Genomic DNA, 27051 nt, shown 5'->3' on the forward strand with positions numbered 1-27051 from the left:
TTAGGAAGAAACACAGCACAACGACAGCAGCCTTAAAGGTAGTTAATGATTTCATTGAAACCTTAGACAACAATCAACACTGTGCAGCCCTCTTTCTTGATCTGTCTAAGGCTTTCGACACAGTTGATCATGCTATTCTTACTCAAAGACTTGTGAATATTGGACTCCCTGAACAGACTGTCTTGTGGTTTATTTATCAGGTAGATCACAGTGTGTGCAGGCTAAAGGTGTCACCTCCAGCCCCCTTAATATTACAAATGGTGTGCCCCAGGGGTCGGTCCTTGGGCCTTTACTTTACTTTTTATTATCTATATCAACTGTCTTGATCAAAATGCTGCTGAGGCAAATTTTCATTTTTATGCCGATGACACAGTGATTTATTGTTCTGCGCCTACTTTAAATCAGGCACTCTGTCAGCTACAGCTTGCTTTTAATACTGTGCAATGTACCCTGTTTGAGTTGAAGCTTCTTTTAAATGCTGACAAAACAAAACTCATGACGTTTTCTAATGCAAAATCCAAGCCAGTGAATCTCCTGTCCATCACTACTTTTCAGGGTTCTGAGATTGAATCTGTATCGCAATTTAAGTATCTTGGATTCATAATTGATGATTCGCTCTCATTTTAGCCTCATATTCAGCATCTTGTAAAAAAGTTGAAACTAAAATTGGGTTTTTATTTTAGAAATAAGGCTTGCTTTTCCTTCGAAGCCAAAAAGAGACTTGTTGCCACCACTTTTATGTCTGTGCTTGACTACGGCGATGTCCTATACATGCATGCATCTGCTCTATGTCTTCACTCATTGGATACTGTCTATCATGGAGCATTGAGATTTATAACAAATTTTAGATCTCGTACTCACCACTGCTCTTTGTACACTCGGGTCGGATGGTCTGCTCTGTCCACCCGTAGACTCTATCATTGGCATGTCTTTGTTTATAAGGCCATTCTTGGCCTACTTCCACTCTATTTAGGAAATTATGTTTTTCAAAAAGCACTGGGAGTCATAACCTTCGCTCCCAGGACTTATTTGTATTGTCTGTACCTAGGGTCCGCACTAAACTAGGTAGTAGGGCTTTCAGCTATGCTGCTCCTTATGCATGGAATGAGTTGCAGAAGATTTTAAAATTAAGAGATCTGGTCTCACTTGATGCTTTTAAAGTTCTCCTGAAAGACTTGGAAGCAAGTACATTTAGCTGTAGGTGCTTTGATTGTTGTTGATTTTGACTATTTTTGCGATCTGTTTACTGTTTTGTTAAAACTGTTTTAATTGTTATAAATTGTTCTTATGTTATTTGTTTTTGTAACCATGTTGCTGCCTGTCTTAGCCAGGACTCTCTTGTAAAAGAGATTATTAATCTCAACGAGACTTTCTCCTGGTTAAATAAAGGTTAAATAAAAAATATCGATCATATTCAAGGTCTTTTGTGCTTGTGTGTGTGTGCATGCACATGTGCATGTGTGTGTGTGTGTGCCGGCACCCCTTGACCCCTATTTAAAGTGCTAGTAATCCAGGTTTGGTAATCCTTAAAAAGTCTGTCCCTGGATCAGGGCGATGCTGAGCAGTTCTGTTTTAACAGTTGGACAAAAGACCGTTGGATTATGTAATTTATAGAGTGGGAACAAAAAGGATTACCAGACATGGATCATTTTCATTCAGATTTAAACAACTGTGCTGATCTTATCACATTTCCAAACATAAAACGTCCTCATAGTCAGTCAGTGTCAGTTCTGCAACTGGAAAGCCAAACTGAACAGTTTTGTGTTAATTCTGCTCATCTTTATCACCGTGGGAGATGTGAAAACGTACGAACTGGAAAATTACCTCTGAGTCGTCAAAGCTGAAAATTAGAGAGCCCATAATGCAATGCCTTGTAACAATTCAGTGATAGTGATGTTTCAGAAAATAAAATGCAAAAAGTGTGAGAATAAGAAATGCTGCATGCACTTTAATCAGGCTATTTTAATGTCGTCTCTTCAAACTCGGCAACCTTTGAAAAACGCTGTTGAAATAATGCAAGAGATTTTACATCTATGAACTATCAACTTAGGTATTCAGAAATATTGCATTCAACAAGAAAAACCGACCTGTGAAACTTGAATACTTCTCTTCTGAATTTGTCTGCATACATAATTCTATGCTTATCTGTATGAATAAACAAATGTGAGACAGGAAAGAAGGAGCCAATTCACTGCTTGGCAATTATGCAAACATACATTTAGCTGGCCATTCGCTTTCTATAACATTTATTACCATACATGCATCTATCATTACTTTGTTAACTCAATGACCATAGCATAATATATTTAATATTTCAACACCAAAAAAATTCCTTCCCAACCAGTAATGCTGAAAATTGGGCACAGGTGAAATATTTTGCTCCAGCTACTTCATTAGTTAGGAAAAATAAAGCAGATTAAAAATAATTGACACGCTTGACATCAGAAATTAATCCATGGTACTTAATAATAGGCAACTAATGGTATATATATATATATATATATATATATATATATATATATATATATATATATATATATATATATATATATATATATATATATATATATATATATATATACAGGACTGTCTCAGAAAATTTGAATATTGTGATAAAGTTCTTTTATTTTCTGTAATGCAATTAAAAAAAACAAAAATGTCATACATTCTGGATTAATTACAAATCAACTGAAATATTGCAAGCCTTTTATTATTTTAATATTGCTGATTATGGCTTACAGTTTAAGATTAAGATTCCCAGAATATTCAAATTTTTTGAGATAGGATATTTGAGTTTTCTTAAACTGTAAGCCATGATCAGCAATATTAAAATAATAAAAGGCTTGCAATATTTCAGTTGATTTGTAATGAATCCAGAATGTATGGCATTTTTGCATTACAGAAAATAAAGGACTTTATCACAATATTCTAATTTTCTGAGACAGTCCTGTATGTATATTTGTGTGTTAAAGGGGCTTCAGAGAGCAAAAAAGCAGCATGGCTTCAAATTGACAGGTTACTCTTTCCACATTAAGCATTCATTTACTACATTTTAGAAAAGCTATTAGTTAGTGTTTGTATAGCCTATTTTTGAGATTCTTACACTCCATTTTCAAAACTGCATAAATAAAAAAAAAATGTGTGTGCGTGTGTGTCTGTGTGTGTGTGTGTGTGTGTGTGTGTGCGTGCGTGCGTCTGTGTGTGTGTGCGTGTGTGTGTGTGTGTGTGTGTGCGTGTGTGTGTGCTTGTGTATTGCCATTTGTTTCGTTTTATTTTGAAATGTGTTTTGACCCTAACGGAGATAACTGGGCAGAAGAAGCCATTGATGTTTGCTCCAGAGGATTCATAAGGACTCGGGTATGTATCTACAAGGAGAGATTAAATTAACTCTCAAGCTAAATGTTACCTTTTAATAAACGGCTTCTGCATTAGTGGCAAGTACATATACTTAGAAACAGTTAGTATTTTGACATGAGAAACTATCTACCTGTCACGTTGTTGCTAAGTAGCTACAACTTAAAATGTATGAAATATTTCCACCGTGTATGTGTTTTTTCCTCCTCTCAGAGTGGCACATCCGTTCAATACGATCTTTGGTTGCGTGTTCGTAGTTCGCCCATGGATCTCGCCCCATGGAGCTGCTGCGATACGTCAACGACGCCGCCATATTGGATGTGGCAAGACTGCGCTGTAAATTAATACAAGTAAATGGATTTATTTTCATAAAGCGCCTTTCTACAAAGAAATGTACGTTTTACGTCTCATTTATTCATCCACACACGCACTAATATACTTGGGAAATAGTTAGGCACCAAATATAATATATTTAATTTTCTCAGATGGCAAAAATAAGAACTTTATTGATCCCACATAGGAGTAATTCATGTTACATCAGCTGTAGAGAACAATGTAGTGCCAAAAACAATATACAGGACTGCCTCAGAAAATTAGAATATTGTGATTTTCTGTAATGCAAATTACAAAAACAAAAATGTCAAACATTCTGGATTCATTACAAATCAACTGAAATATTGCAAGCCTTTTATTATCTTAATATTGCTGATCATGGCTTACAGCTTAAGAAAACTCAAATATCCTATCTCAAAAAATTAGAATATTCTGGAAATCTTAATCTTAAACTGTAAGCCATAATCAGCAATATTAAAATAATAAAAGGCTTGCAATATTTCAGTTGATTTGTAATGAATCCAGAATGTATGACATTTTTGTTTTTTTTATTGCATTACAGAAAATAAAGAACTTTATCACAATATTCTAATTTTCTGAGACAGTCCTGTATATCCCCCCTCACAAAAGTAAGAATGTTATTTTATGTCTGAAAAATGGTTTAAATGTTATTTTATTGTCTGAAAAATGGTTCAAGTGTTATTTTATTGTCCGAAAAATGGTTTAAGTGTTATTTTATTGTCCGAAAAATGGTTCAAATATGTTATTTTGTTATTTGAAAAATTTTAAATTTGTTTTGTTGATGAGAAAATATGTTTCTCTATTTTTCTTATTTTTATGAGGGGGGATAGATATTGTTTTTCGGCACTACCTTGTTCTCTATAGCTGATATAACATGAATTACTCCTATGTGGGATCAATAAAGTTCTTATTTTTGCCATCTGAGAAAATTAAATATATTATATTTGGTGCCTAACTGTTTCCCAAGTATATTAGTGCGTGTGTGAATGAATAAATGAGACGTAAAACGTAAATTTCTTTGTAGAAAGGCCAGGGGCGTCAATTGGGTATGGCAAGGTATGGCAGCCGCCACACCTTGGCTTCAAGGGAAAATGTAAATGTTTGTTTTTTAAATACATTTATGGAATTATTCTGTCTATTTGTATTGATTATTCTATTATTTAATACATATAAAATAACTACAAATGCAAATCAGAACAACAGGATCGATTTCACTAGTTATTACACTGCAAAAACTCACAATCTTAACAAGAATATTTGTCTTATTTCTAGTTAAAATGTCTAAATTTTAGTCAAAAAAATCTCATTACATTTAAGACAAAAACTTAAAAAACAACAATCTTCACCTGTTTCAAGTAGATTTTCACTTAAAACAAGTAGACATTTTTTTTTTGCTTGTAATGAGAAGATAAATCTTGTCCCACTGGCAGATTTTTCTACTTATTTCAATTGAAAATGTACTTGAAACAGGTGAAAATGGTCAAATAACTTATTTTTCTGGCGATGATTCTTGTTTTAAGGGTAATGAGACTAAAAATGACTAAAAATGAGACATTTTAACTAGAAATAAGACAAATATTCCTGGTCAGATTTTGAGTTTTTGCAGTGTGAGCGAGACTGCATTTGAAAAAGTTCCAATCTTCTTGACCACAAAGATAAGCTACATAGCAGACTTCTGTGATGAGTATTTGCTGGGCGTGTTGATTGATACTCTAGTTAAATTCTGTGACTCATAACCTTGCCATACCTTAGCTTTGATTGAATTGACGCCACTGAGAAAGGCGCTTTATGAAAATAAGTCCATTTACTTGTATAAAATATGTTATTTTGTTACTTGAAAATTTTAAAACACGTTTTGTTGATGAGAAAATATGTTTCTCTATTCTTATTTTTGTGAGGGGGGATAGACTTTTTTTTTTTCGGCACTACCTTGTTCTTTATAGCTGATATAACATGAATTACTCCTATGTGGGATCAATAAAGTTCTTATTTTTGCCATCTGAGAAAATTAAATATATTATATTTGGTGCCTAACTGTTTCCCAAGTATATTAGTGCGTGTGTGAATGAATAAATGAAATAGTAAAACGTAAATTTCTTTGTAGAAAAGCGCTTCATGAAAATAAGTCCATTCACTTGTATTAGTTTACAGCGCAGTCTTGCCACATCCAATATGGCGGCGACGTTGACGTATCGCAGCAGCTCCATGGGGCGTCTACGGTTAGAATGTGTGCAATAATTCCAGCGTGTGTGTGTTTCCTCCTCCTCTCAGAGTGAAACATCAGTCCCGCATAAGCGATCCCCGGCTGCAGGTCTGTAGTCCGCAGCAGAAGCGCCTCCTGGTGACCGGGGGCAGACACGAGGAGCGGGCTGTGCTCGGGGGGACTGCCGGGCACCGGCATGGATAAGGCGGCCGTGGTGAAGGTCGGGGCCGCGGCCAGCGCCAGCGTGTGCGCCCTGTTCGGCGGCGTGGCGCTGGCGCAGTACATAGTAGCCAAGAAGAAGCGAGCCGGCAAGAAAACCAAGATCATCGAGATGGTGAGAGGGAAAAACTACAATGACAGCATGTTTCTGTTCTGGGTTTCAAAACTAAAGCGTGGTAATGGCATTTATTCTGAATGTTACGCAGAGCCTACGGCGTAGGTTACGCGGCGACGCGCTACGTACGGTGCGCGTCGCCGCGTACCCTACGCCGTAGGCTCTGCGTCGGTGTAACGCGGAACTATAAATCAGCCTTAATGCTGCGTTCCATTTACCTCGGAAGTCGTAACTCGCAACTGGGAATGACGTCGCAGCCGAGTTATCAGCGTTCCAGTTACAAAGTAGGTAAACAAGTTTGTAGTTCGCATATACCACATGAAAAATGTAAATTACACTATAGCAGCATATATATGCCGAACAATACTTGTATACGACTGATTTAGTGTGACCAAAACTAGAATGAAGTGCTACGAATTTTTACAGAGCTCTCTTCTACTGTTTACAACCGGGGCAGCCATCTTGGAATGGTAACTCGGGGGTGGTGAAGACTCTCCCACTTTTCCAGTGGGAAATCCCACTTCGAGGGGCGTTCCAGTTGAAAATTCCGACTGGGAACTGGGAAATCCCCACTTCCGAGGACAAATGGAACGCGGCATAACACTTGTCAACTTTTCCAACCCCCGTTTGCGCATGCGCGTTTACTCGCAGCTGTTTTTAGAGGTCACCAGTCAGCACTTCCTCCAAAGAAAGAGCAGCATCCTCCCCGTTATTGATTAAAGGAAAGAATCAGTGCCCTTTCACACCAGTCTCAGTGATGCTTTGACGCACTGACATGGACAGAGGTTCATGGCTGCGTGCAGTTATGTAATTCTCTGCAGCAGCAGCTACCGCCTGATAAGTGCATTCCTGCTCAAAGCTGTAACCTTCAACAGTGACTTTATAATACTAAATTACTAACTGGCTTTCTACCACAACATAGGAATGGGCGATATTTTACCGTTCACGATAAACCGTCAAAAAAATTCCCCACGGTAAGAATTTGTCATCTCGCGGTAAAAACGATAAATTGAGGAAATGAGAAAGGAAGGAAGAAATAAAGAAAGAAAGAAAGGAAGAAAGAAATGAGCATGAAAGAGAAAGAAATGAGCATGAAAGAAAGAAAGAAATGAGCATGAAAGAAAGAAAGAAATGAGCATGAAAGAAAGAAATGAGCATGAAAGAAGGAAAGAAGAAAGAAATGAGCCTGAAAGAAAGAAATGAGCATGAAAGAAAAAGAAATGAGCCTGAAAGAAAGAAAGGAGGAAAGAAGAAAGAAATGAGCCTGAAAGAAAGAAAGAAAGAGAGAAAGAAATAAATATTCCCGTTGATGACACTTTTTGTATTTGTATTGGTATTTTTTTTATCGTTATCGGGATAAATGCCAGAAATGATCGTGATACATTTTTTAGTCCATACCGCCCATCCCTACCACAACATTATAATTTCCTTTAAAGGTGTAATAAGGTATTACTGTACTCAATTGACCTGAATTGGAATCCATTGGGAATCAGGATGAGCATTTAGCACAGACACTGATAAAATCTGGCAAAAATGGTTTTGTATTTGTATTTTCTTCTTCAGAAAAGAAAGAACATTTCTCTTCAGTTTATTAAAGGAAACTAGTTAGTCATTTGTTGTTGGATTTGGTGTTGTATCTAACCCATATTTTACATAACTTGTTATACTACAGTCCTAAACCCTTATTTTCCAGTCTTACTCATACTTTTCTGGCGCCATGCATACCTGACATTGTTACACCCACTCCACCCTGCTTGCAACCTCCGCTTCATCTTTGTCCCACTGTAATCTCAGCCTGATTTAATCTTTAAAGTTGAAGTTACAAGCTTTATTGTCAGATATGCTATATGTTCGACATACAGCACAAGTGAAATTGCAGTCTTCTCTGACCCACGGTGCAAAATACAAGTAATAAAATAGAAGAATAAAAATAAATAGTCCACAATTAAAATTCTTTTTTTTTTTAAATGAGTTTTTACATGATTAAATAAAATAGGAAATAAATATACATAAATAAAATGTACATCACTTATTTTAATAGGGGGATATCTGCAGCTGTATATAGATAAACAAGAAATACTGTAATGATTATACAATTGTATTTTTTTTAATTCCCCAGTAAATACCAGTATGGTTTCCCAGGCTTTAATTAAAGGACTATAATTTTCCTGTGTAATATGTAAAAATCATGATTGAGTTTGCCATTTTGGTAAATAGTATTTTAATGGATTGTTTGCCCAAACATCTACATAAAAACTGTTCAACTATTCCTTTTCACGTTTTAAACATTTGAAGAAGAAGCACAAACAGTGGCAGTTCTGACATGTTTTAGTACAATACAAACACTTATTGTCATGTTGCCACGGCTATGACCATGACATTTGAATAATTAATCATCGTAGACAGAATTGTACTTAACACTTGAAATATATTTTTCTTTTTTCTTACCTTAGTTCCCAATGAATCTATTAGCTCTTTTGACCTCTACCTTTTTGATGCTGATGTTGTAATGTTTTATTTTTCAACTACATCTCACTTCAAGCTTAATGAATTTGATCAATAGATGAGATTGTGGGATTTGATAATAATAACTTTGACGTCTGATGACTTGACTGAAGTCAAAGTTCTAAAATGTATGATCAGAGTGAGAGATGACTGTGTATCTTTCACTGGTATGATCAAAGATGAGACATAAAACTGCCCCGTTTTTAATACAGGAGAGGGATTCCTTATAGCAGACAGTGCTGAGAGTGAACCGGATAGAAGCTCTACTAGAAATGCTTGCCACATGACGAGCGTATCTTGCTTATTACTTGCTAATGTAATTTCACTTCACTAAACAATTAGAAAAGTTAAAAAGTAGTGTATTTATTCCTTCCAGGATTTCCAAGATTAAGTTTACTGAGCCATGTTATGGCTATAGACAATACTTTAACTCACAAAATGTATAAATGATTTATTTAAAAAAAAAACGTTCCATGGTTCAAGGCAACAAGCTCTCCTTTGTTGACTCTGTTCGGTTGATAATCTAGTCAGGATTAAACTGGATGTAGTAGCGACTGTGGCTGCTGAACAGAGAGTTTTCTGCTGTGGATCTGAGCGTGGAAGCCTGTGAACATCTGTTTATGATGACGACTGGCGCTGAGGAAACACAAACATCCGCTCTGTACTATGGAAGTCCCAAAAAAGCCATAAATATAAACTCCTCTGGGAGTTAATTTCTTTGTGGGGTAAGGGGGTTAAGATGCAGCTATCCAAACACTGGGATGTGACGCTGTTTTACACACAGCAAACAAACTGTACAAGGATGTGTTTGTATTTTCATAGTTTGATAAGTGGCTATTAAAAGACTAATAGAGAACAGCATCCAAATAAACATTTAGTAATGCATTGCATCAATGCTTTACTTATTACTGATTTACAAGGTGCCCCCCTCCCTCCACAGTCTGCTCATAATATCTGATATCACGCTTGGATATTATTTATTGGATTATTATTATTATTGGATTAGATGGAGATGACTTAAAATGTGAAACTGAGGTGTTAGAATGTTGTGCCACAAACCAAAATCTGACATAATAGTTTTTTTGTATTTATTTTGGGGAAACTGTAAGTCCATCAATTGGCTCAATCCACAAAATGAAACGCATCCGCTGTGTTTTTTTTGTTTTATTGTTTTTTTTTTTAATTCAATTCAGATTGTAACTGGGTTTTCTTTGGATTGAGTGGAAATTATTAATGTTGTCCGTAAAGCGCACAAAGATGACTTTTGATGTGATGTTGGTGAAATAGACAAATAAATCAGATTTAGATATAGTTACTATACAGGACTGTCTCAGAAAATTAGAATATTGTGATAAAGTCCTTCATTTTCTGTAATGCAAAAATGTCATACATTCTGGATTCATTACAAATTAACTGAAATATTGCAAGCCTTTTATTATTTTAATATTGCTGATTATGGTTTACAGTTTAGGATTAAGATTCCCAGAATATTCTAATTTTTTGAGATAGGATATTTGAGTTTTCTTAAGCTGTAAACCATGATAAGCAATATTAAAATAATAAAAGGCTTGCAATATTTCAGTTGATTTTGTAATGAATCCAGAATGTATGACATTTTTGCATTACAGAAAATAAAGGACTTTATCATAATATTCTAATTTTCTGAGACAGTCCTGTATAACTAAAACCAACAATTTTGATGCTTTTGTTGTAGGCTTGCTTTTTTAAATTTCCTTCTTTGCAAGTATCTTTGTTCATCAAGTGTCATGATCCAGTTCGTAGCAGCAGACGGGAAAACAACAACTTTCATGTAGCTCAACATGTGCAGTTTCCGTGATAACTATGCCCGTCTAATGAGAAGTTCAGCCTGATCCAGACCAGGAACTTGTGAGTGTGTAGTCTGTCTGTCATTATGATTAGATTACAGATGAATAACTGTAATGTCAAACATTAGTCTTACTGGATACAAACCACTCAGTCACTGCAGCTCTACTTGCAAGTCTGTCTGGGACAAGTTTTTGTAGGTAAATGGTAGTTTCTGACCTAGTTGTGTGATAGTCTGCCGGTGTTTGATCTCAAACAAGTGGCTTTTGTTATTGCAGTCATTAATATGTCATTCTTTGTTGCGCTTCTTCCTTCTGGCCTCTAGATGGAGGAGAAGAGCAACCTTTCCCTCTGTAGTTCTGCCCCAGACCTGACTGCACATTCAGGCTGTTTAAGGCTGCACTCAAACCATCTGACCATATTTTAAAACATCATTGGTTTCTGCAGGAATACAATGACAGAATTAAACTCAATCGAAGTAATGCAATCTTAACTCCAAAAGGGAAATTATAAAACACGAGATTACTTGGGATTATAAAATTCAATTGTATTTGGGGTTTGGCATTTACAATAATTGCACTTTTGTAAACAATACAGATGTGTAATTCACTGGTATGTTCATGCAGGAAGTAGGATGATTGTGATGGCTCGTTGATCAGAGAAAAAGTTTGGGATTAAAAAAAAAAACAAAAAAATCTCCCTGATTATTTTTTTTATTTTATATTGTTATGAATCTTTATTTCGGCTTGTACACACTTTTTTACAAAACAAGATGAAAAGGTAAAAAAAAAAACATTTCCTTTGCCGAAAAGGTGTAGCTGAAGCCGTAGCTTATAGTGCCTACCCTTTTTTTCTTATGATCAGCTTAAATATGAGACAGCATTACTCCGTGGAAGCAAACAATACATAAAAAGACAAAAATATCTAAGACAAAACACAAAATTGACGTTTCACATTCTAGAATGTTCCCGATACTATACTCTATATTCATAGTGTTTTATATTTATTTACATTATTTTCTTTAAAACATTTCCTTAAACTTGAAGATAGAACTACACATTTTTAGGTTGTTATTACAACTATTCCAAATTTCTCTAGCCTTAATTGATGTCCATCTCTTTTTAATATTAGTTCTTGCTGTCGTCGTCTCAAACATGAGTTTCCCCCTCAGGACATAGCGGGTTTCTTTTATCTAGAACAAATCCTGAATGTAGTTTGGAAGCAGTTTCTGCTGGGCTTTAAAGGCAATTAAAACAGTTTTCTGCTCTACTATTTCATGGAATTTTAAAGTATTATATTTAATAAAGAGATTATTTGTTGGTTTATAATAGTCAGATCTATTAAATATCCTTAACGCTCTTTTCTGTAACAGGAAAATAGGGTTTGTATTTGTTTTATAGGTGTTACCCCAAACCTCCACACAAAAAGTCATGTATGGAAAAGTGAGTTATACATCAAAAACTGTGCTCTTTGACAGAAAAAATAATTAGTTTTATTTAATATTGCTAGGGTTTTGGACATTTTTGATTTTACACTATTTATATGTGATTTCCAGCTAAGTTTATCATCAATTATTACCCCCAGAAATTATTTTCATATACTCTTTCTATTTCCATACCACTAATTTTAATTGTTTTATATCTTTGGTGGGAGCATGTTTTTACAGCACTTGGCCCAGCCTGGGTTCACAGCTTCCCTCTAGCAAGCACATTTTATCATAAGCAACACATGGCTATCACCATAACCACCAAAATAGCTTCCAATGTGGGGACTGTAAGAGGAAACTTAAAGGGAAAGTTCAGTTTTTTACAACCTGGACCTTATTTCTGGCATTTTTTATGGTTGTATACTCACCCAGAGGTGTTTGGTGTCATTTGGAGTCCTTCGGAAGATATTAGGAGTTTTTTGCGAGCCGCTTCTCCATATAACGGTAGCGCATAGGGCACTCGCGGGACACAGACATTGCAGCGTCTAAATAACACATGATTGCCGCGAAACTCTTCATTTCTTTTATGAATCACTAGATCTGCTTCCAGGACCTGTTGTAACATTGTGGCGCTGTCTGTGTAATAAATAAAATAAATAAATCAGTTTGTAAACAAGACCTCTGAACTCATGACGTCATCTCTGTGCGCGCACTCTGTCCTCCGTTCAGTGAGCTCTTCAGCCGTATACTCTGGCTCAAAACGGTAAGGACGTCCATCATATTCAAAGTCGTCGTCCACAACCTCAGAATTTGACAAATATTCAGACATGTTTCAAATAACTAACAGTAAACTAACAGTAGCGAACTCCAGCTGTACACGGAGCTGTGTCTGGGACGCGCGCACAGAGATGACGTCATGAGTTCAGAGGTCTTGTTTACAAACGGATTTGTTTAATACACAGACAGCGCCACAATGTTACAACAGGTCCTGGAAGCAGATCCAGTGATTCATAAAAGAAATGAAGAGTTTCGCGGCAATCATGTGTTATTTAGACGCTGCATCGTCTGTGTCCCACGAGTGCCCCGTTCACTACCGTTATATGGAGAAGCGGCTCGCAAAAAACTCCTAATATCTTCCGAAGGACTCCAAATGACACCAAACACCTCTGGGTGAGTATACGACCATAAAAAATGCCAGAAATAAGGTCCAGGTTGTAAAAAACCGAACTTTCCCTTTAAGGATGGCCTGATATGAAAGCAAGCAGGCCATCATTAATCCTACTAAAGCTCGGTTTTCTGTCACAATATATTCACAATTCCCTGAATGATTGCTTACACAGACATTGAGAGCTCCCATTGGACATGATAAGGGATTGTATGGGGTCACCTTGGGAGGATAATCCTCAAGTGACTGGTAGGAAAGGTCATCTCCCTTTCTGGTTTTCCTTTTAAGACATTCTGACATTTGACACGAGTCTTAATGATGATCGCTGCTTTGTCTGTACGATCTCCAAGGCTCTGCAGCCAGTGTAGCGTTAGTTAGAAAAAAAATACACATAAGTGCGTTTATGGATGATGGAGGGTAAGTTGGCAAATGCTTCTGTCAAACCAATAAGCAAATATATCAAACAAAGTTAACCAGAGTCATGATTTCATTTATCTTGAAAAAAGAAGAAAACCACGAAAAACAAAAATAAATCTTTGGAGATCTTGATAATTGTGAGAGTTGAAATGTCATCACATGAGCAGAAATGTAGATTGCAGACATTCTATCAATAGTAGTACTACCAATAGAATATTTAATTGATTTTGTACTTATAGTTGCAGAGGTATTGGTAGTAGCATCAGTAATAAGATGTACACTATTAAAGCTTTGGAAGGAGATTGCAAATACAGCAAAAAGCTGCAAAAGCTCAACAGCATGACTAGATGAGGTAGTAGTAGGAAGACGTGTCGGCAGCAGTACTTTCAGCCTATCAGCCGTTGTTTTTTCAGTATGTGCCTGATTAAAGGGACATTGGTGGGATTATTCATGACTTGGTTTGTGTCCACAACAGTCTGGACCCCAATAACCATCGTTATGGCTCACATACTATAATTCAGAGGAGTACTGGAACACAGCTTTTTAGAGTGACTCAGAGAAAGTATCTTAATTTTTACTCTTGTACCCTTTATGCTTGATGTGCCATCTTCAAATAACTTTGGTTCATGAGCAGATCCACCACTTTGTGCTGCAACCTTTACACCTCTTTCCTCACTACATTTATCTCCTTCTACTATTCGATACTTATCTTGAAACCACATGAGTATTGACTACTTTTATCACAGCAGGGTTCTCTGTGCGTGGGCAGTGATTGGAGCGCTTGAGTCCAGCTTACTTGATTTTTTTGTTTAAACCAGATTTGCACGTCGCAGAAACATCTTTGAGGTCCACGACACATTTACCTGACCGGAGGGGACTCCTAGTCTGATCGGTGGTGTGATAACTTCAGAAACGTGGGTGCATGATGGTTTAGAAGGAGCAACGACCAACAAGGGTGAAGGAGACAGGGAGAGTGAGAACAGAGGAAGATGTAGAGGGAAAAACTAGACAAATTTTTAAGGTATTGTGTACTGAGGAGTAATAAAAATAATTAAAGCTGCAAGCAGCGATGAACGGGCCCTCGCGCGTGCAATTTTCACCAAAAAAGATCAAGGACTCAAAACTGAGTCCGATGACACCACCCACGACTCTTTATGTCAAACCATTCAAAAGTTATGGCAGAAAGTAGGAACTATCAGATATGGACCAATCAGATGAAGGGGGGGGGTCGCTTTTTGGTGTCTAGCGTCGCCACGGTAACGCTTTTGACTGAGAAAAGTAAAGCACGTCGTCGCAGGATGGAGACGCATATTTTGATGTATAACACACCTGGGTGCACGTTACGGTTCGGGCCGTATTAACGGCCGAAGAAATGGCATAAATTGCGCCAAAATGACACAATTAATTAAAAATGGCCGACTTCCTGTTCGGTTTCGGCCATGGCGCCAAGAGACTTTTCTTTAAGTTGTGACATGATACAGGTGTGTACCGATTTTCGTGCATGTACGTCAAACCGTATTGTGGGGCTTGAGGCACAAAGTTTTCTAGGGGGCGCTGTTGAGCCATTAGGCCACGCCCATTAATGCAAACCATTAAATATCAAATTTTTCACCAGGCCTGGCTTGCGTGCAAAATGTGGTGACTTTTGGGGCACGTTTAGGGGGACAAAAAGGCCCTCATTTTGTCTGAAGAAAAACGAGAGAAAAAATTCCTACAGATACAATAGGGCCATCGCACTGTAGGTGCTCGGGCACTAATTATCTGGTCCTTTTTTTTTCTTTTTACAAATTAAGTGAACACAATCTGAGATTGGCAACTAAACAATATCATTTATGAAACAAAAGCTGCAGCAAACATAGCAGTACATGTGACAAAGACATGGGGTCTGTTGGACTCAGGAAACTTTGACATGAACATCCATGCGTCATTGAGGTTTCCAGTGTGGAATATTACAATAGACTTGACAAAGAGAAGGAGTGGAGACATGTAAGGATGAAACCACTTGCATAACGGCTTAAACCAGCTGACTCACAATGACTTCAAAATTCCCGATCAAAAGACAGATGTATACGTAGTCTGCAAAACAGCATCTAAACTAGGTTTAAATGTGAAATGTAATACTTGCACTCAATATACCACGCAAGAAATCTATATATTCTACTGAATGATTTTGGATATAATCGTCATACTACCGCGCTTAGCGAAGCAACCAGCCGTTTGTTTGAATCTAGAATCGACTAAACGTGACGGTAGATTTTGATTTCACCGTTGAATCAACATGTTAAACATTATATTCTGCTATCAATGTCTGCTAGAAGCTTTACAAATACTTGAATGGAGATCCGCTGAAGGAGCTGGTAGCCAACTTTGATTGACATACCGGGAGCAAGTTCCCGTCGGCTTCCGTAGCAACATGGCTGCACTCAGTACGGGAAAAAAAGTAACTATTATAGTCTTGTTCTATAGCTGCAAAGATGACTACTGACTCCAACACACCAGAGTTTACACTACCTAGAGATTAACCAACACCAGCTAGAGCAGTGATTCTTAACCATAGGGCCGCGGCCCACACTTGGGCCGCGAGCGCCATCTAGTGGGCCGCGAAAAAAAATTCAGTTTTGTACGTGTGGGCCGCGAGGGCCGCGGGACTGCATAGCAACTCCCAACCAAATGAGGAGAAGAACTCAGCTAGCTGTACGTGTAATAGTAAGAGAAATTGTGTGTCTTTACAGAGAAAATCCTTCATTTTGCACAGAGTAGGTTTAGATCCGCCAGGATTAGGGATCGATTAATTGGGTCTGCGCCCAGAGCGAGCGAGCGCGGCGTGCTCATTTATCCCGGCGCGTGCCCGCGGCCGGGGAGGTCGGCTGAGGCTGCCGCTCGGGCGGCGGGCTCCGTCGTTACTGCTGAAGGATGGTAGATGTAGATGCGTGGGCTGTCGTTTCTGCTGGACTGGACTGTTCGGGCTTTCGAAAAAGCATCGGAAAGTTACTGCTGCAGCGCGACCAGAGAGCTGCGGTGCGGGCTGTGCCCGTCGCAGCTGATCAGGCTCGGATGAACCCGACACACTGAGTCCTGACAACTTATTAATGTAAATAACTTAAAGTAAAATCAAACTAAGTTTTGTCCTCGCTGTATTTTTAAATATGCAACCCGGAATGGACAAATTCATCCTGTTCAGTCTTCCCACTGGGACAAAACCAGTGTCTCATACGTTCAGAGACCGTGGCGTTCAAAGTGCGAAAGTGAAACGCCACTGAAACAAAACACAAAGTTCTTCATCAAACATATCCACTCAAGTCTGAACTGAAGTCACAGAAAAATAAGCTGAGCATCTTAAAACACCCATGTTTGGGTCCAGATACAGCTGTGAAGCAGCTTTCTCCACAGTGAACATAATTAAAACTAAATATCGTTTCAGGCTCATCAATGAGCACATTCACATGTGAATGAGAACCTGAACCTGAACCTTAAATTGTTAAGATGTGTTTATATTAATTTAGTATAAAAATGTGTTGAGACAATTAACAAAGAAAAGGGGAAATTCAAACTGCTGGTAGACAAATAAAATAAGATAGCATTTGAAAAATAAAATAAAATCTACTTTATTTTTAAGAGAAAAAAATATGTTTAATTCAAGTGAAACATGTTAATTGGCAAATATGTACTTTTTTTAATATAACAGTCAGATGCAGATGTTGATTCAACTATGAGGCTACTTGAATATATATACACACACACACACATACACATATATATATATATATATATATATATATATATATATATATATATATATATATATATATATATATATATATATATATTATGATGTTCTGGACCTTCACTTGAGTACATTTTCTCTAAATGGACCTCTTAAAGTTGAATACCCCTGCTATACAGTGTTTATATTTAATGGGCCCCGGGCCACTCTGTACTGAAAAAATTGGGCCCCAAGGTCAGAAAGGTTAAGAACCCCTGAGCTAGAGGTTTACTAAACACTAACTATAGGCTTTACTAAACAGAAAGGTTTTAAGTTTAGTTTTAAAGGTGGAGGTGGTGTCAGCCTCCTTAACCCAGATTGGAAGTTGGTTCCAAAGTAATGGTGCCTGATAGCAGAACGCCCACCCTCCAAATCTACATTTAGATACTCTAGGAACTACGAGTAAACCTGCACTCTGAGAGCGGAGAGCTCTGCCAGGAACATAAGGCACTATCAGGTCTTGCAAATATTGCGGACTAAGCCGTTTTGGGCTTTATACGCAAATAATAAAATTTAAAATTGGATTCTAAATTTTACGGGTAGCCAACGGAGCGACGCTAACACTGGAGAGACGTGGTCTCTCCTGCTGATTCCTGTCGTTACTCGTGCTGCTGCATTTTGGATCAGCTGGAGCCTATTCAGCCAATGCGAACCACTACCAATGAGTCCCCCGATCTAATGATTGGTCCATTGTTGTTTTTATAGTCTACAACTTGTAAACTTTGTCCAAAACCAACAATGGCTTTGTGACGACTGCCTTGCAGGACTTATCATGTTAACAGAGATGTTGGAGGGTCAAAATGCTGTACATTGTCGGCATCAGAGGCTAAATGTGTCCGTACACGGTCCTAATGACATGAGAAACAAGGATGTGTGTGGTCGGCTCTGAGAAAGCAGCAGAGGCCAGACGTCGTGCACATGAAAATGATACCTAAGCAAACTCCCTCATCATAGCTTTTTATGACATAACTGTTCTGCTGCAAATATTTTACTGACTGGTCTGAGGGATAATCTTCAAATATTTAAAACCTACTTTGAATGATAGTCATCAAATTGCAGGTAGTTGAGGGATCAAAGTTCAAGTGTCACAAAGACTGTTGAGAACAAATGGCCTAAATTTCCTTCTACTCGTTATACAGTTTACTCCTCTCCTACACTGCAAAAACTCAAAATCTTACCAAGAATATTTCTTATTTCTAGTTAAAATGTCTCATTCTTAGTAAAAAAAATCTCATTACACTTAAAACAAGAGTCATTACCAGAAAAATAACTTTTCACTTGAAATAAGTAGAAAAATCTGCCGGTGGGACAAGATTTATCTTCTCATTACAAGCAAAAAAAATCTTGTTCCACTGGCAGATTTTTCTACTTATTTCAAGTGAAAAACTACTTGAAACAGGTGAAAATTGTTGTTTTTTCCAGCGATGAGTCTTGTTTTAAGTGTAATGAGATTTTTTGACTAAAAATGAGACATTTTAACTAGAAATAAGACAAATATTCTTGTTAAGATTTTGCAGTGTTTTTGACGTCTCCTCTTCAACCCATTTTCATCAAATCAATCTTTATTAGTATAGCGCTTTTCATACAAATAAAAAATGCAACACAAAGCGCTTTACATAAAACATAAAACTTAATAATCTCTCCACACACACACAGACGGACTAGTTCACACTAGTATTTTTCGAGCATGGGGCTTATTCAAGACCGTATCCAGGATTTGGAAAGCCCAGCTTCTCCCACTCTCACGGTCCATCATCGCACAAGCTGAAAAATGCCCGAATCACCAACAAGAATCTGTGAAGTGGCAAAGAAAATGAAAGTTTTAATGAAAAAACGCTCAGTAGTTGTTGCACAGTTGGGTATTTTAATGGTTCTACAAGCTGAACTCCAAATGAAGATGAAAATTGGGCCAAATCAAAGGAAACAGGAATAATTTTAAGGGGATTTGTAATACATGGAATTACGATGCCTTGACAAAACCTCCCCTCGTACTGCCACACGTATGTGTGTCCTGCATGGACCTATAATTGTGGTTGGCTGTAATCTGAGAGTCGACCTTTTTTTATGTGTCATAGTATCTAAGAGGTCAGTAAAGAAACAGAAGAGGCCGTTTCATGTTCCGGGTTTCAAGGACTGAAGCCAAGTTCAGTAGAACTAGTGTCTTAAATAGGGCTGGGGATCGATTCAAATGTCAAGAATCGACTCGATTCCGATTCTTAAGATTCAGAATCGATTATCAAGATTTGATTTGATTCCGATATTGATTTGGGTTAGTGTTATTAAAACTGTTTTTTGAGCTATTGCATGAATGATTACTACTAGTATTGAGATTAACAACAAGTATTGGCAGCTAATGATGCTGTAAGGACCAATCAGCTCCCAGAATGCTGATAGAACTGCTTTCAGAAACATCATGTGGCAGAATTATCAAACAGATCCAGGGAGGAAACAGAGACGGATGAAATCGGTTTTATCTTTTCCCATATTCTGTTTTTATTTGTTCTATTTTCGGTCTATTTTGGTTTTTAATTTTTGAGCATTTGGTTTTTAGCATTTTTTGCAAATGTAACCCCAAGACAGTATATAAAGTAATGAAATATAGACAATTTATGCAATTAAAACCTAACACTTTAATGTTTTCATACCTTTAAACATATTTAAAGGCAAAAACATGGCACCAGTTATTCTTGTGTCCAACAAAACATTCTTTTTTGGGGATAAACAAAAAAATAACCAAAAGTTGTAATGTAATGATGAAAAAAAAAAACCATAAATAAATAAATAAAAAAAAAAAAAAAAAAATTGATCTTTAGACATATGAATCGATGTTTAGGAATTAATATGAGAATCGATTTAGAATTGGGAAATTGATTTTTTTTTCAACACAAAAAAAGGAAAAAAAAATGAATGTAGAGAGATTTAAGGATGCTGTCTGTAGAAGCTTAAAGTACACCTCATTCTTTTTTATTGTCCTTTTTTTAGGCAGTATGTTTTAACATGAATCATACATCACAATCAGACATTATTTCAAGTGATATCATTTACCGGAGGCTAACAGATGAACAGTTTGTGCTCAGAATGATGTGGTTTAAGAACATTTTAATCACATGCATTTACTACTTTATCACTGTTTTGTTTCCAAAAATGCTCCTCAGAGCCTTGAATCATCTGGACTGGCCTTCCTTTTTCCTTGACTTAAAACAATTTCACCATTTCAGAGTCCTTTAATGAATGAAATGTTAGCAAGGAAAAGTAAAAAATATTCATGGCTTTGTGTGATAATGATGTCATCATAGATATCTTTGTATTCACTGGGTAAAAACGATCGCACTGAAAACACTCCTTTTCTACTCATCCCGTATCTTTGTTGACGTAGTGACTTTGCGATTGTGATAGAAATTGCAACGTTTTTTTCCGCTGTCCTCTCATCCATCAGTCCTCTGTTTTGTACAGATAAAAAAAAGAACTAGGGAAGGTTGTGATGAAACAGTGAACTGCTTGATAACAACATTGCTGAGCCGTAACAAAGCACCAGCGTCCATGGAGTCAATGAATGCAGGTCAGTTAGAGTCTGAAGTCTGAATGAGCTGCTGCTCTGATTGACACGTTTTCCAACGTAAATGACAACGTTTGTTATCTCAAAGCTTTTTGAGCCAATTCATTCATCAAAATATATACTTTCAGACTTTTTATTTCTCTATTTCTCTTATTTTCACAATATGCCTCAGAAATTACAATCAGCATAGAAATGTTGCGGTCAGTAGATCTCTAGTGTAAACCTCCTTATCTGATTGGTCTTTACTTTGCTGAGGGGGCTTTGTAATTGAATGAAATGACGTAAGATAATCTCTGGGGTAGCTACAGTAATTTCTAGTAAAATGTTGTAACGCTGAGGAAAGTAGCTTCCTTCCTCTTTTATAATTGGAATGACTGAATCCTGTAATACAGTAAAGGAGACGATGCTTCCTGCAGCTCCTTGTGGGCCCATATTATGTTTTTTCCATGCTATATTTACAGTGTTATAATGTTGAATTATTAACTTTTACCTTATACATGACTGGAAGCTAAAAGGACGTAGTGTAGATATGCAACAGCAGAGCTTGTTAACAGAATGCACAAGACATTTGAATTGTGAAGTCTGACAGACCCTAGTTTAGGTGAACTTTGGGAGATTTCTGGCTTTGTTTTATTATGTAAGATAGAGCAGAAGTTTCTTATGAGATAAAATGAGGCAAATGTCTTCAGGCAGTTCACATTTCGACACAAATTCGACAAATAAGAAAACTCTTGAACACGTTTAACTGCTTTCTCCCTGTTAGACAATCCTCTCAATGTTGAGAGATGTCTGTCTTCTTTATTTTAATTGTCCATAAAATAATTGCAGCCTTTTGGAGTTATATTAGTCAGGGCTACTAGAGGTACCAAAAATGAAAATATTATGGCTGTAAATGAACTTATCATATCCTCTTTAACGTGTAACGCAACGCTTGATTATTTTCAGACAATGAAACTAACTGGGACTCTGTAGATTAATTTTAGGGCAGGAAGATAAACTGCAAGGGACCAATAACAGCAATAAATTTCATCTTTTTGGCATCATCTTCCTTTTTAAACAACCATTTTTTGTGATGACGTATGTTGTTTCCTGTTAGACTGATGTGATACACAGAGAAACAGCACGATAAAGCTGCATCGATTGAATAAATGATACTTGTTCTGATGTTGTACTGAGTTTGAAAGTACAAAATCAGCAGATATGAGGAAGGTTTTCTTAGAGTTGACGTCTTTCAGCCTCCGGGCCTCACGGACGTGTTAAGACTCCACCAGAAATGTGCAGACGCTGCACATCTATAAGAGCCAAATATTAAAGCTGGTGTGGGAAGATAAGCAAAATACACTGTAAAGTGTGTGCGTGTGCGCGCGATGCTGAACCTTAACCCTTGTGACCTTTCACGCATTTTCCGTCTATTTACTACGTGTGTGTGTTTGCATGGGGGGCTTGTGTGTTAGAAATAGGGCTGGGGATCGATTCACATGTCAAGATTCGATTCCGATTCTTAAAGGAGCTGTATGTAAGAGCAATAATAAAACGAATCATAAAATGACCCCGATATGTCAACAGATATTTAAAAATCATGTTCATTTCAAATACTTATGTCACTGACAACAACACTCAAGCCAGGAAATTCCAGTTTAAAAAGAGGAGTTGCAGCATTTGGTTTTTAGCATTTTTTGCAAATGTAACCCCAAGACAGTATATAAAGTAATGAAATATAGACAATTTATGCAATTATAACCTAACACTTTAATGTTTTCATACCTTTAAACATATTTAAAGGCAAAAACATGGCACCAGTTATTCTCATGTCCAACAAAACATTCCTTTTTTGGGGATAAACAAAAAAATAACAAAGTTGTAATGTAATGATGGAAAAAAATACATAAATAAATAAAAAGAAAAAAAAATCGATCTTTAGACATATAAATCGATTTTTAGGAATTAATATGAGAATCGATTTAGAATTGGGAAATCGATTTTTTTCAACACAGGCCTAGTTAGAAATGTGTGTTCTCAGCAGTCGTAGTCCTGAAGAAAGACCCAACCCACTAATTGATAAAAGAAAATCCCTTTACCAGGGGTCAGAGGGCATGTTACTGGAAAAAGTCCAGATTACAAATGCTGCTTCACCTCTACCAGGTGTGTGTGTGTGTGTGTGGTGACATGCATCAACTAGAACTGTCACTGTATTTGTGTTTGAGCGTGCAGCCGGGGGAGGGGTTATGGTGTCTAATCAGTGTTAGTTGAGGCCCCCCCCCCCTGTTTCTGTAGATATAAAAACCCTGCGCACACATACAATCTTTTCCTCTTTCTTGTTTTTGCGGAGACACCAGACCTGAGGTAAGACCTGTGCAGCTGGTTCACACCTCCGGCCTCTCTGTCTGTTATTAGGAGACTTTATTTACTGAATTAAATTTTTGTTGCTTCAGAAATGGGACGTTTTCGAAAAACTTCAAATAATGGTGTATTCTAACTTGTCAATCTGCAGTTGCTTAAAAAAATCATATCTGTTAAACTGTGTGGGATGGTATGATTTAGATTTAGAGATAAAGTAGTACTACCAATAATCAACTTTTTGCTCACAAGAAAAGCAGGTTTGAAATTCACTAAATAAGGGAGTACACCCTCTAAAAACTTTTTTGCAGATTTGTTGCTAAATTGCAGATTTTTATGCACATTTAAATGCAAAATGTATATGATTCATTGTCATCAAATCCCATTTAAAAACTTCAAATTCAGAATCAGTTTCTCTTCATTTTTTGACATATAAATGGCCTTCTGAGTTCTGAAAGCAAACATGAAAAATTACAAGATCTTCAGTTTATTTTTAACTTGTTTTCCGAGTTTCTTGTTACAGTTTGATATAAGACATGCTGCCAAGTCAAACTCTGATTATATAAGTGGAAGCCTCATTTTTTGTTGTTTGTTTTTTTTTGCTTAAACACTCGCTACACACAGTAGATTGTTTGTTTTTGAAGCTAAACTCTTAATCCGTCGTCAATGTCCTTTTCAATTGACGAAGATGTTATTGGTGGTCCTCATTCTTTCCTCATGAAAGAGTAGGTATGGTGTATCCCAGGCTTTCTCGTTTCCTAACTGGGTAGTTTGACATGGAAACACAAACGCACACTTTTCCCAGGTGTAGTCGAGCAGTCTTTGCAGGTGATGGTCACAAACTGCGACCGGTTGCAGAATTTTTTGTCTTTTCTCAAACGGTCTCCGAGTGAATTAAGCAGCCGAAGCCTCGATTTGACTCGAGTCTTCCGGGAAGCCGTACTTGTATCAGGACTGAGTTTTTACCATTTAGTTTTCCCTGTCCGTCTTCAATCCTCCTGTTCTGTGTGCCTCCTCAAGCCTGTCAGTAAAGAGTTTGTTTCGCTTGCAGAGAAAAAAACGGACTGGCTCAAGATATGACAAATCTAAACTTAAAGAGGCAGACACATCAGGCATTGGCAAGATAAACATACACGAAGGGCTGAAGTTCACATCCTCTCTACGGGGTGTGAGTGTGGATGTTTGGGTATCCACTCAGCTTCTTCAATAACACCAACAGATTCCAAACATAAGCTGTTTTGAGACCTGCGTGTGTTCGTGTCTAAACTGGGGAACACTATGTTCTGCTGATGAAGGCAAATCTTGAAGTAACTGGCAGGAATATTCAAGATAGAACTCGTTTTGCATATTTGATGCCAAACTGGATGTTCTTCATTGTCCTCCTTCAAGTCTGAGCATTTCTTTTTTCTTTTCCTTTTTCTTTTGGGGTTTTTTTTTCCTACATATTCACAGGATTTTCATGGTAACATTTTCTCTTTCTTTCTCCAAATGTCTAGATGCCTCAGTTCGAGAAGCCGACGGTCCACATGAAGGACCCCGAGCGGGTGGAGCAGATCATCTGTGGCCTCATCAAGGGAGGAGCCTCCAAACTGCAGGTACTGTAGAACCTGGAGTCATGATGACGCTGCGCTCGTCTGTGATTGGATGAAACAGCACAACCTAGTGGATAAAAAAAAAAAACTATCCTACCAGTTCACTAACCCAGTGGTCCCCAACCCCCGGGCCGGGGCCCGGTACCGGGCCGTGGGTCATCTGGTACCGGGACGCACAGAAAGAAAAAAATTATTTCTGTAGCCTCGACCGATGATGGTTGACTCTCAAACTGATGGTTCACAATGTTTTTATTCCCTGGATGTAAATACACTGCAAACACACAGTAAGAACTATAAAGGAATAAAATAAAATGGTTAGTCTTTCTACATTCATATAAGTTTCATTTAACTTAAATACAGACCGACGCAGCTGCTCGCTCGGTTGGTAATAACAGCTACCGTTAACCACAATACACGAGTAACCATGGCAACCAAACTCAATATGTACATAAATACGGCATAACATTTGCAAAGAAAATAAATCCTTATCAGCCAGGTTGTTTTTTGTGTCAGTTAGGCACCACTTTAGCATTCCCAACACTAGTTTAGTCTTTCAGACATACCGTACTTTCTACTGCTGTTAAAACTTATATCGTTAAAGTTCCAAGCGCCGGATGTTTACAATGTCTCGGCGAGACGCCTTCAAAATAAAAGCACTAAATATCTTTCTCCTTAATAAAATAAAAGCCTGGCTTTAAATAACGTTAATGAGACATAAAAACACATTTATGGAAATACTCATATTAAAGGTAATTTACAATTTCCATTATTTTATTTTATTTTTTCGAAAATTACGTATTATTATTATTATTATTATTATTATTACTACTACTACTACTATAGAGAAAATACCACAGTTTTTAATGCCGATCTTTTCATTTTATTTAGTTTTTATCAACTACACCTTTTAGATTGGGCCGTGAAAATATTGTCAGACATTAAACCGGTCCGCGGTACAGAAAAGGTTGGGGACCACTGCACTAATCGAACCTCCTCATTGAACTGTTTCCAGTTCTCTGTACGTCCTTCTATTAGAAACCAAATGAAGTAATTTGCTTTCTTTGATGCCTGTTTTACCATATTATCTCCTGTGGTTCTGATATGTAAAATGTTCTTGACTGTTTCAGATCATCACGGACTTTGACATGACGATAAGCAAATTCTGCGTCAATGGCTCACGCTGTCCTACGTGTCACAGTGAGCATCACACCAAAACAATATTACACTTTTCTCCACGTTATTCAGCAGTATGCACATATATCCATCTAAGCCTGCTTTTTTTTTTTTTTAAACAAGTATTTTGTTTTGTCTTATTTCATGTGCATAGATATTATCGATAACTGCAAACTGGTAACAGAAGAGTGCAGACAGAAGCTGCTGCAGCTGAAGAATACGTATTATCCCATTGAGATTGACCCTCACCTCACCATGGAGGAGAAATATCCATTTATGGTTGAGTGGTAAGTCACAAACACTTGCAAGTTGTAATGCTCAGTATTGACCGAAACAGTCTGTGTCATGTTCCTGTCAACAAACCGATCCTAAAGACAGGGTTCGTACGTTTTGAAAAAACCTGGAAAAGTCATGGAATTTGAAAATGACATTTTCAAGGCCTGGAAAAGTTTTGGAAACATAAGTTCACCCCAAAAGTTTTGGAAAAGTCTTGGAATTTATTTTTCTCACTTAATGATAACATTTAGTAAAAAAAAGCCTATAAGGTAGATTTAAAATTTATCAATAAATATTTCGTAACGAAAAGTGTCGTGCCTAGCATCTTGCGCATCATGCAGATCGGATCAAGTGACCACATTTTCCAACAGTTATTACAGTTATGTTAGATTACTATACAACATATACTACAACATATTGCTGGTATATCACTGTTAGTTTAAACACATTTTTGTATAAAACCATAATTGTCATTAGATCTCCACTGTGGTGACTTTTTACATTGTTTTGTTACTATGTTTCATTCATACATTGATGTTTTAGAGGTCATGTATAGTCATGGAAACTGCCAAGTCATGGGAAAGTCATGAAAAAGTCATGGAAATTTGTTGGTTAAAATGTGTATGAACCCTGTAAAGATGAGCATGTGTTTCTCAGGTATTTCAAGTCTCACTCGCTACTCGTGGAGCAGCGGTTAGAGAAGGACAAACTGCCGGAGGTGGTGCGGGAGTCTGACGTTGCACTCAGGTATTTATTGAACATGAGATGGTAG

The 27051-nt window shown here is 37.2% G+C and overlaps 1 protein-coding gene across 2 annotated transcripts in view; it reads left to right on the top strand.

Annotated features, from left to right (window-relative positions):
• The first annotated feature begins 3253 nt into the window (after positions 1 to 3253).
• nt5c3a (5'-nucleotidase, cytosolic IIIA) overlaps positions 3254 to 27051 on the top strand; it is a 28609-nt gene continuing 4811 nt past the window's right edge. Inside the window, exons 1-6 of one of the 2 annotated variants that reach the window (XM_061717577.1) lie at positions 3254 to 3357; positions 5980 to 6245; positions 24735 to 24833; positions 25958 to 26027; positions 26158 to 26290; positions 26937 to 27026. In XM_061717577.1, coding sequence (XP_061573561.1) covers positions 6108 to 6245; positions 24735 to 24833; positions 25958 to 26027; positions 26158 to 26290; positions 26937 to 27026 — 530 coding nt within the window. In that variant the 5' untranslated portion in view covers positions 3254 to 3357; positions 5980 to 6107. Of the gene's footprint in view, positions 3358 to 5979; positions 6246 to 23222; positions 23245 to 24734; positions 24834 to 25957; positions 26028 to 26157; positions 26291 to 26936; positions 27027 to 27051 lie in introns of those variants that run through there. The other variant, XM_061717578.1, reaches the window with a different exon arrangement.

The sequence above is a fragment of the Cololabis saira genome, chromosome 3 (assembly GCF_033807715.1).
Source record: "Cololabis saira isolate AMF1-May2022 chromosome 3, fColSai1.1, whole genome shotgun sequence".
NCBI lineage: Eukaryota > Metazoa > Chordata > Actinopteri > Beloniformes > Belonidae > Cololabis > Cololabis saira.